At 41.0% G+C, this 12,062-nt stretch overlaps 1 protein-coding gene across 3 annotated transcripts in view; it reads right to left on the bottom strand.

Annotated features, from left to right (window-relative positions):
• The window catches only part of PTPN3 (protein tyrosine phosphatase non-receptor type 3), a 442,179-nt gene that overhangs the window by 327,434 nt on the left and 102,683 nt on the right, over positions 1-12,062 (bottom strand). For all 3 annotated transcript variants that reach the window (XM_073587741.1, XM_073587742.1, XM_073587740.1), the window contains exon 2: positions 6,013-6,158. In XM_073587741.1, coding sequence (XP_073443842.1) covers positions 6,013-6,150 — 138 coding nt within the window. In that variant the 5' untranslated portion in view covers positions 6,151-6,158. The remainder of the gene's footprint in view (positions 1-6,012; positions 6,159-12,062) is intronic.

The following is a 12,062-nucleotide window of genomic DNA, read 5'->3' as shown; positions in this document are numbered from 1 at the left end:
ATAGATAAAGTCCCAGGAGGTTGACAGATTTCCTTTAATAAGATTTCCCACATATATACTTATTTCTTACTTTGGTATCATTTTTTTAATGTATTTATTTTTCACTAGGATGTTAGAAGCCTTACCAGTTTAGAAGCAATTTGCCAATTCTTTCAATTAGATTTTCAAAACCTCTATTTTAGGGACCACTTCACTTTTGAATTGAGCTTTGAGGGGCTCATTCACCACAAAAGTCCCAAACAAGACCAAATTTTTAAAAACTTTATTCCTTTCAGGTATTTAAATCTACATTAAAGAAGGGAACCTGTCACCAGGAAAATGCAGTCAAATCTGCAGGTTACACATTATGGAGCAGGGTGTAGAGCAGAGTAGACTGATATATAGTTTTATGAGAAAACGTTCAGGAAAACCAGTGTTTTCATTATTTAATCCTCTACTTTCTCTGAGATTTTCAGCCCAGTCCTATCAGTGACTGACAGCTATCTCTAAAGCACTACCCAGGCTAATATGATTAATCCCCAATCCCCACAGTTTTAAGCGTGCCTTAAAAACGCAATTGTTCAGACTGGCCTATCGCCTCAATGCATTAACTTAATTATCCCTGTGTGGCTCATTTCAAAATTTTTTTACCATATCCAGGTTCCTCACATCATGTTCTCACATGCTTTTTGCATTTAATAGCCCTCTGTGTCTGTACTGTTACATGTTTAGACTGTTAACTGGTTCATGCAGCAACAGGAACTCCCGATTCTTAGGCTAAGTGCACACGTACCGGAACTCTTGCGGAAATTACCGCGAGAATTCCGGAATTCCAGTCCGCGGGAAAATCGCATTTTAAATTCCCGCGATTTTCCCGCGGAAAAACTAGCATTTTGTAAGCGTATTTAGCTTGCAAAATGCTAGCGTTTTCCAAGCGATCTGTAGCATCGCTTGGAGAACTGATTGACACGTTGGTCACACTCGTCAAACATAGTGTTTGACGAGTGTGACCAACTTTTTACTACTGAGGCTGCCTATGCGGCATCAGTAGTAAAAGATAGAATGTAAAAAAAAAATAAAAAACGGTGTTATTCTCACCCTCCGACGTCCCGCGCATCCGTTCCCAGTAATACTTTGCGAAAATGCCCGCGATGACGTCAGTTCTCGCGGGATCGCGACGTCTCGCAGTAATTCGCGATGATGTCGCGCGAATGACCGCGAGACTTCGCGATCCCGCGAGAAAGGACGCCATCGCGAGCATTTTCGCAAAGGATTACTGGGAACGAGAGCGTGAAGAGAAGCGGGAAGGCTGCGCGGGACGCCGGAAGGTAAGAATAACAATATTTTTTATTTTAAATTCTATTTTTTACAGGGATATGGTACCCAAAGCCCGGAGGACAGTCTCCTCTCCTCCGGACCGTGGGTACCATCCGCAATTGTTCTGCTTACTTTTTCGCATGGTGTGCACAGCCACATGCGGGAAGTAAGCGGAACAAAGCATTCCTATGGGTGCGGGATCGCCGCGATTCCGCAAATTAATGAGCATGCTGCGGTTTTTACCGCGAAGCGATTCCGCCGCGGTAAAAACCGCAGCATTAGCACAGCATTGCGGAATCCCATAGGAATGCATGGGATGCTTATTTTTCGCGTTTTCGCGGCAAAATCGCGCGGTTAAAACCGCCGCGGAAACGCGAAAAAACGCCACGTGTGAACGCAGCCTTACACTAGGGATGGTCCAAACCATAAAAACAATAAAAGCAATTGTTACCATCCACCTTTCGTGTCTCCCCTTTTCCCTTATAAGATTGTAAGCTTGCCAGCAGGGCCCTCATTTCTCTTGGGATCTGCTTTGATCTATGTGTTTATTGCTATGCTGTCATGTCTATTGTCTGTATAAGTCCCCTCTGTGATGTAAAGTCCTGCGGAATATGTTGGCGCTATAGAAATAAAATTATTATCTCTATATGCACATGTGTACAAAGAAAACTGCTGATAGGATCGCCCACTGGACTGAAAATCCCACAAAGAGCAGAGGACTAAATGAGGAAAACACAGGTTACACTGGATCTTTTCTCACAAAACTACAGTATAAATCAGTCTACTCAGCTCTACACCTTGCTCCCATGCCCACCATGTTAAAAATTAAACCATCTGCAAAATTCATTTTTAGTCTAGTAACTCTTTTGATCCCATAGGTGATTTTCAGTGTAAATTCCAAATATTTCATTTTAGTGCCCAATACATTGTGCCCAGCTTTTCTTTCCGCAGACACGCACCCAATAAACTGTTAACTGCAACTACAAGTGAAAAGTGAATTTGAATTTAGGAATGCAGATTTCACTGGAATTTTTTCCACAGACTTTCCGCTAGCAGAAACATGGCAACCCTCTAGATTTCTATTGACAGTTAAGGGATCTGAGTGAGGAATGGTTTTTGTGAATTGAAATGCAATTGATAAGAACGGGCACAAGCATTGATATGCATCTGGCCTATATCCTCATTCTGCAATATGTACAGTTAATCATATGCAAATTGCCTCTTCAGAGAAAAAGAGGACTTGAACTCTATAGCGCCACCTGTTGGTAGTAGCGATCCTACATGTCACAATCAACCCTTTAACGAGTCTTGTAATATGACTTATGATAAAAGACTCGTTACAAGATTTGTTAAAGGGTTCATTGTGACTTGTAGGATCGCTACTACCAACAGGTGGCGCTATAGAGTTCAAGTCCTCTTTTTCGCTGAAGAGGCAATTTGCATATTATTTTCCCAGAGGAGCATTGCACGGCGAATAAGCCTCCTTACCTTGACAAGCCAGAGCTGGCATGTCACTCTCCACAAGGAGAAACCTTACCCCTTAGACCTCAGTTAATCATACACACTGATATTGCAAAATCATGAAGACAAAGTCGTAGAATTACGTAAATGACATGATAAAAAAGTTCATATCAAATTATAAAAAAGAAAAAAAATTGCATTTATTCAATTCCAAGCATGAGCAACATGTACAGAAATTTGTGCACGTGCACTCTTTGACATTTAATCAATGAGGTTTTTTTTGTTGTCCAGGGAATGTTCTGAATGCACTTGGGCACATAAATCATCACAATCATTTGCTGAAAGCTCGTTTTGCAATCGCCAACCAATATTGTACCAGATGTGTACAATGAGAGATAAGTCCAGAGATGTAGCAGGCTCACAGCAGCACAAGCAACATGCGGCCTGACGTTGTCATGTACAGAAACAGATTCTGAGACACTTTGGAGAAATGGACATACCACTAGTGCCACAGCCAAATCAATTAATGGCATGTTGTTAGTGTACCTGGAATGAAGACTCCAGCTACTATTCGTTATGCCAGCCCACACCATAATCCCAGGAATAGAATGGATGTAACATTCCCTCTTGAAGACCTCTTTCATGGTGTTAAGCATGTGGTCTCCAGACCAATTTCTGTCTATCATTGCATATAAGACAAAAGTGGAATTCATTGCTGAATCGACAGACTTAAATTCCAGCCTTCACTGTTCCACTACAACCTCACGTCTCCATCTGGATACCACATGAGCAATCCCATGAGGAGGCCTTCTCATGGAAACATCATTCTTATCCGACTCCCAGGATTGGGGTACGGGTGGCAAAATGTATGAAAGTCGGATTACTTGCAAAAGCAACTGCCAGCAGCGGATCTTGATGATTTGCATGCCCAGGTGCATCGAGCATATAACATTTCTTAAACAATCATATAATAACCTCACTGACATCATGACAAGGAGTGGGTGCGTTTTTATGCGCATAGCGCTCAAACACGGTACTTAAGAACTTGAGCGGTTATGCAAATAAAAAATACAAACAGAATTTTCAAATCATTAATACGTCTGTTGATCCTGTGATTCCGATAAATCTATGATTTTTCTTTCTTGGGGTTACAATTTGATTATTGGGTGTATATGTGCAGAATATCTAACCAATGCTCTAAAAAGAATTTTGCAACTAGTCATGGGACAAAAACTGAGCTTCAGCATTAGGCAAAATATGCGCACTGTGGCTTTTTTCTATCAGATGTTTGCCTGTGCTGTCGAAAGTTAGACCCTTAGCCACTGATTACCAGTTCATCTTAGGCCTCATTCACACATATCGGTGACATCAGTGTTTTGGATCAGTGAGTCATCAGTGTACGATCCGTGTGGCCGTTTTACCATCAGTGTTTTTCATAGATGGATAAATACATTTTAAATCTTCTTCTATTCTTTGCAATGTTAAATACAGACAGCAATGCGATGGCACACGGATACCATCCATGCGCTGCATGTGTTTTGTTTTTTTTTTTACAGACCAACAGACTTGTATTGGCCCATATCATCCGTGCTGCCAGAAAAAAAATGGACAGGTCTCTGAATTTTGCACGGACGCACAGTTTGTGAAAAAACACGGCCATGTGAATATCAGCAGAGATAATGGGAAAATGTTCCATCAGAGAAAAATGGATAGAACACGTACGTGCAACACAGACATCTGAATGAGGGCTTAGAGCAGGGTTCCCCCACTCCAGTCCTCAAGAGTCACCAACAGATCGTGTTTTCAGTGTTTCCTTAGTATTGCACAGGTGATGGAATTATTGCCTGTGCAGGTACTCCAGTTATCAGCTGGACAATACTAAGGAAATCCTGAAAACATGACCTGTTGGTGGCTCTTGAGGACCGGAGTTTGGGAACACTGGCTTAGAGAATCTCTTTAAGGCTAAGTTCACACCAGTTATTTTTGCAGCGTCTTTTGATGCATTTTTTATGCAAATTTTCAGCTGCGTTTTATAGTAACAGCAAAGGCTATGAGATTTCAGAAATTTCATGCGCACACATTGTTTTTTTTTTTGCCATCAGGATTTTGTGATTAGCATGGTTTTTGGCACAATGGAGTATGTCAATGTCAGTGTTTTTTCAGCATTTTTCACCCACTGAAATGAATGGGTGGTGAAAAAACGCTGAAATAACGCAACAAAAACGCAGGTATCAGGTTTCGCTGATTTTATAGAAAAGGACTTTTTTTTACCAACACTAAACTTTATCAGCATGCATAAATGACAAATCTAGCATGTCAAAACCACTGTCCAAAACGCAGCAAAATACACATGAAAAACCAAACAAATGCAAAAAAAAAGCTGAAAAAACACCCAGTGTGAACTTACCCTTAATACTCAACTGATCATGTGAGCATTATTAGGCTGGGTTCACACGTAGCGGAACTCTCGCGGAAATTACCACGACAATTCCGGAATTCCATTCCGCGGGAAAATCGCATTTTAAATTCCCACGATTTTACCACGGAAAAACTATCATTTTGCAAGCGTAATTAGCTTGCAGAATTGTTAGCGTTTTCCAAGCAATCTGTAGCATCGCTTGGAGAACTGATTGACAGGTTGGTCACACTCGTCAAACATAGTGTTTGACGAGTGTGACCAACTTTTTACTATTGAGGCTGCCTATGTAAAAAATAATAATAACTGGGACCGGGAGCGTGGAGAGAGGCGGGAAGGCTGCGCGGGACGTCGGAAGATGAGAATAACAATATTTTTTATTTTAAATTCTATTTTTTAGAGGGATATGGTACCCAAAGCCCGGAGGACAGTCTCCTCTCCTCCGGACCGTGGGTACCATCCGCAAATGTTCTGCTTACTTTTCGCATGGTGTGCACAGCCACATTCAGAAAGCAGAACAATGCATTCCTATGGGTGCGGAATCGCCACGAGTCCGCAAAATTAATGAGCATGCTGTGTTTTTTACCGTAAAGCGATTCTGCTGCGGTAAAAACCGCAGCATTAGCACAGCATTGCGGAATCCCATAGGAATGCATGGGATGCTTATTTTTCGCGTTTTCGCGGCAAAAACGCGCGGAAAATACTGCCGCGGAAATGCGAAAAAAACGGTACGTGTGAACGAGGCCTTAAGGGTAAGTTCACGCTAGGCATTTTTCCAGCGTTGTTGATAACTAAAGCACTCCATATTTAAGTTTGTTGTCTGCTACATTAACACTTACATTAGCTCTGAAATTCTGCTGAGAGCCATCCAGGAAACGGACGTTGCAAACCACTTCTGACCTGTTTTTTTCCTTCGGAAGTTCAGTTGCTCGAATGTTGTTTATCCTTCCACCCAAAGCACGCAGCCTGGAGTTCATAACGAACACTAAAAAATAAAGAAGATTTATAACGTTAAGTAATTCCAAGCATTTTCAGAAAAAACATTCCACAGGCTATGGGCCCACGTAGCGTTTTAAAACGCACAATGAAAATCGGACTCCTTCCCAGAAATCGAGCGATTTTGCTGCAATTTTCTCAAGCACTTTCCAAGCGATTTGAAGCATCGCTTGGAAAGTGATTGACAGGTTGGTCACACTCGTCAAACATAGTGTTTGACAAGTGTGACAAGCTTTTTACTATTGAGGCTGCCTATGCGGCCTCAATAGTAAAAGATAAAATGTTAAAAATGATAAAAAAATAAAAAAAATCGGGGTATATTTACCTTCCGACGTCCCGCGCTGCCATCCCGGGCCTCAGCGTTCCCAGCGATACCTTGCGAGACCTGTGATGACGTTGGTCTCGCGTTACTATAGCGATCTCGCGAGACCGCTAGAGTCACGCGAGACTACATCATCACAGGACCTTGCCGCAAGGCATTACTGGGAACGCTGTGGCCCGGGAATGCAGCGCAGGACACCGGAAGGTAAATATACCCCGATTTTTTATTTTTTATTCTTTTTTTTACAGGGGTATGGTACCCAGGGCCTGGAGGACAGTCTCCTCTCCTCCACACCGTGGGTACCAACCGCACATGAGACGCTTAACTTCCTGCATGGTGGGCATAGCCACATGCGGGAAGTAAGCAATTCTCATGCATTCCTATGGGTGCGGAATCGCAGCAATTCTTTGCGATTCCGCACAAAAGAATGATCATGCTGCGATTTTTTCCGCGATGCAATACCATGTAAACCTATGGAAAACCAAATACGCTGTGCACACGCTACGGAAAATTCCATGCAGATTTGCTGCGGTTTGTTGCAGCATGTCAATTCTTTGTGCGGAAACCGCATTGTTTTTACACCTCTTCCATTATAGAAATCCGCATGTGTAAAAATGCAGGTGAAATCCACACAATTCACAGGAAATCAGCACTAAATCCGCAGGTAAAACACAGGTCATTCTACCTGAGGGTTCAGCCAAATCCGCCCGGAAAAATCCGCAGCCAAATCCGCAACTTGTGCACATACCCTTAGTGTAGGAAGAACACGGAGAAACTTTTTACATTGGCTTTGTAGTCAGAGACTGGGTTTACTCACGAAGGATTTAATCACATAGAAACATTTGGCACTGTATCAAGACACATTAAGGTTATATATTATGCTTTGCTTATATAGCGCTATCTTATTCCGCATTATTGGCACGGTCCCCGATGGGGCTCACAATCTAGATTCCTTATCAGTATGTCTTTGGAATATGGGAGGAAACCGGAGAACCCGGAACAAACCCACGCAAAGACAGGGAGAACATACAAACTCATTGTTGTCCTCATTGGGATTTGAACCCAGGACTCCAGCGTTTCAAGGATCGCCTTGCATTTAACCGTAGTACCATCAACAATCACTACATGCCCAGATAATCCCTTTAAGAATGGATTCTGGTACCGAGTAGTTGATTTTTTTCTTATATTCAGTTATTAACAATAAAGCACGTGCTTTTACTCTGGAGTCACATTGTGTTGTTGGGCAGAATATTACAATATGCTATTTTGTCAGGGTCCATTAATAATTACTCAATATGAAAATACTACTAAGGCAATCTAATAAATTGCACAATATAGGTATCTGATTACATCAGCGCAAGAAACAATAAGTGTAATGTTCTAAACAACAACTGACACATGAGCGGAACAATAGCGCTTACATTAATAAGGTAGATAATCAGTAAATACATGGAATGTCTAGCAAAAGGGTACTGGACTAAAAAAAATATTACATCATAGAAAGTTCAATTCGATGTATTAAAAATTAAACTAAAAATGTGTTTGAAAGTTTTAATCAGTGAAACATAAGAAAATCCTTGACCTGTTCACAGAGACAAAGAGTAAAAGATCAGACGCAGCCTCAAACTAGGAGAAAGATCTTAAAGTGCTTTTAGATTGTATTTGTCCTTAAACTTAACTAGTTCAAAAAGTGCTCATCAAGAATTCTGTAATCGACATGGGGGATCGTAGTTACCTACACTCCCGTTAGTTGTCACATGATCCCCACCCCCGCTGTGCAGTAGATTACATGCCAAACATGCCTATATGACCTTCTACAGGCTGGTCGGCTCTCATCATGAACAGAAAGTCAGCAATAACATCACACGTACATGTGTGGGCTTTTAACCCTTTGTGAGCCAATGTACCTGTAGACTATTCGGAGGTTGAGGTGACAGATCAAAGGGGCAGGTTGTGAGCAAGCAGAAACGGGCAATAACCTGCATGGGAAATGTAGTTTTAGCCTGTAGGCTTAACGACAGAAATGTCCCAAGAGAGTGTATAAGCAGAACATGCAGCGTTCAACACAAATATCGGTTGGCAGAAATATTCAAAACCAGGATTTTACAGCGAGTTCTGGCCTTTTGAGCTTCTGTTTTCACCTTCCTGACAGAGCCCCATTTTTCAAATCTGACATGAGTCACTTTACGTGGTAATAATTTCTGGAATACTTCTTCCAATCCCAGCGATTCGGACAATGTTTTTTTAGAGACATTGTACTTCACGATAGTAGTAAATTTATGTCCATAATATTTTGTATTTATTTATGAAAATGTTGGAAATTTCGCAAAGATGTAGAAAAATAAGCGATTTTCAAATTTTTACTTTTATGCCCTTAAAGCAGATAGCCATACTATACAAAACAGTTATTACAAAATACAGTCGCTAGCCAAGCAAGATGTGCTACAGAATGTCTCACAATTGAAAATTTATAAACACTATACTTAATATTTTTTTCCATAGGCTGAGTGACTCAATGGAGAGCCATAGAAAAAACACCCACTTATGGTGAAAATTACATTACAATTTACAGATCTCTAAAGTCTAATTCCCAGTGGATAGTCTATATCATTAAGCAGACTTACATGGTGTTGCAATGAAGACCTGATTGTACCACATTCCTAGTGCCCCAAAGCATGTTTCACCCTGCATCGTCAGGGGGTGTGTCCAAAACAGTTACATAACATTTCCCATAAACAGTTAGGTCCAGAAACATTTGGACAGTGACCTAATCTTTATGATTGGGGTACGGGCATGCCAATATTTGGGTTTTAATATGAAACAACTTATATATATATATATATATATATTCTAGGGACACTCAGGGCGTACTTCTTTACAGTACAGTATTTCAGGTAATTCACAACACAGTAGGGGCAGCAACAGGCACAGAATTGGGGATATCAGCAGGTTGGGGATTTTGTGTAGTTTGGATATAGATGGGATGTAACTGGAAATTTGAGAAGCGATTGTTACAAACCCTGCAGACAAGTCGTGGCTGAACAAAAATAAGTCATTATGATAGTGTGGCCCAGATGGAAAATACTGGAAAAGTGAATGAATATAAGCCGAGAGCACATCAAATGTGTAATTATACAGGGTGGGCCATTTATATGGATACAACTAAATAAAATGGGAATGGTTGGTGATATCAACTTCCTGTTTGTGGCACATAAGTTTTCCCCCTCCCATATACTAATTTGCCATAAACAGGAAGTTGATATCACCAACCATTCCCATTTTATTTAGGTGTTTCCATATACATGGCCCACCCAGGTGTATCCATATAAATGGCCCACCCTGTATATTACTGTATAACATACAGTGCTATTTCTGCAAACCATATATGGTCAGTGTGTGGTGGTAATATCAGCCTTGATCTTTGTAGAGTGATTTTTATTCAGTAACTGCATTATTGTCTATAGGAGCTCACTACAGTTGGGCGGATTGAACTGCAGCAGTCCGATCCATCGGATGAGAATTCTGCGAATCTTCCAGGAGCAACTTTAAGGCTGTGTGCCCACGATCCGATTTTTAAGCGTTTTTGCCACGATTTTCGGCGCAAAAACGCTGCGAAAACGTTTAAAAATCTTGTACATGACGCACCCCATGCATTCCTATGGCATTCCGCACATGCTGTGCTAATGCTGCGCTTTTTTCCGCGGCGGAATCGCATCGCGGAAAAAATCACAGCATGATCATTCTTTTGTGCGGAATTTTCAAAGAATTGCCGCAATTCCGCACCCACAGGAATGCATGAGAACCACTTCCCGCATGTGGCTATGCCCACCATGCGGGAAGTTAAGCGTCTCATGTGCGGTTGGTACCCACGGTGTGGAGGAGAAGAGACTGTCCTCCAGGCCCTGGGCACCATACCCCTGTAAAAAAAAGAATAAAAAATCGGGGTGTATATCTATCTATCTATATATATATATCTATATTATAGATATATATATATATATATATATATATATATATATATATATATATATATATATATATATATATATATATATATATATATATATATCTCGTCATAACAGGTCTCGCAAGGCATCGCTGGGAACGCTGAGGCCCGGGATGGCAGCGCGGGACGTCGAAAGGTAAATATACCCCGATTTTTTTTATGATATTTAACATTTTATCTTTTACTATTGAGGCCGCATAGGCGGCCTCAATAGTGAAAAGCTGGTCACACTTGTCAAACACTATGTTTGACGAGTGTGACCAACCTGTCAATCACTTTCCAAGTGATGCTTCAAATCGCTTGGAAAGTGCTTGAGAAAATCGCGGCAAAATCGCAAACAGAATCGCGGTGAAATTGCATGGAAAAAAACGTGCGATTTCTGGGAAGGAGTCCGGTTTTTATTGTGCGTTTTAAAACGCTACGTGGGCCCATAGCCTTAATTAGCTTAACTTACACAATGAATGATTAATCAAAAGCCACGCTGGGGTTTCTGAAAGGTAAGAGGTTTATGAGTCTCCTGTCAAGTAGGCAGAGACTACTGTCCTGGAAAATGGACCAGAGTCCTGTGAATTGATCCACCCACCCCTTTTCCCACTATCATTAGGATGTGCCTTCATCAAAGTAAACAACATGGGATGCCCAGTTTGTGAGCGCATTCAGATGTATATCGCACCCTTCTTTCCTGTGCTGAATGCCTCTGGTCCAAACCCAAAGTTTTTGACCAATACAATTTTTAAGCACTATAGAGCACTCTTGTGGTGGAAGCATTGTAAACCAATGTCTGAGGGGGTTTAAGCAACAATGGAAGTGTTATTTTCAGCAACATATGGCACTGTTATTTGGGTAACATACTGTATTGTCATGGTAATCTGTACACCACATGAATGGGAGGAAGAGAGTCAGTAAAGACCACAGAAAAGGCATTATCCAGCATAAGGCCGGATATATGCATACTGTCCAATTAGTGCGCCAATACCTTAATTTCATAAGCATATTTCTGGGTGCACACAGCGTCCTGCTGCTCTCTTTGGTTTGTATATTATACAGACATATCAGCTTGCACCTGCTCACATTTGCCTTATTCTGTTAGGAGGGGCTGCCAGAAATGTTTTTGTAGTATATAGTTGGACAGTGGGTCTTGGATTACAAGTGAATTATTCACTACATTAAAGTCATGCGCTTGCTCCTTACAGTAATCAAATTGCATGAAGGACACAAAACATTCATTTTATAAATATGTATCTGCATCATGTAGGAGACAGCCAGATGAGGAAACTGAATCACACAATGACACATTTTTTACACACCCACAATATGGTGAGCTTTCTGCTTTTCAATGTGATGGAGTTAAAGAGTGAGTCATGGTTACTTATTTGATTAGAAGAAATCTATTCAAGTTTATATTTTAGCTACCCATATACCGTAAGTGCTTAATAATCCATAAATGTTAGGAATCTCATTAACGGGTGACAATACTTGCCTTTTTCTTTATCAACCACAGACTATATATTAGCTGAAGAATGTAATACACGTAGTCTGTGGGTGAAAGTGCATGAGAGCAATGG

The sequence above is a fragment of the Dendrobates tinctorius genome, unplaced genomic scaffold, assembly GCF_039654945.1.
Source record: "Dendrobates tinctorius isolate UK_male_01 unplaced genomic scaffold, ASM3965494v1 ptg000102l, whole genome shotgun sequence".
In the NCBI taxonomy this organism is placed as follows: domain Eukaryota; kingdom Metazoa; phylum Chordata; class Amphibia; order Anura; family Dendrobatidae; genus Dendrobates; species Dendrobates tinctorius.
The sequence above is the reverse complement of the archived record's forward strand: the minus strand, read 5'-3'. Positions and strand labels throughout refer to the sequence as shown.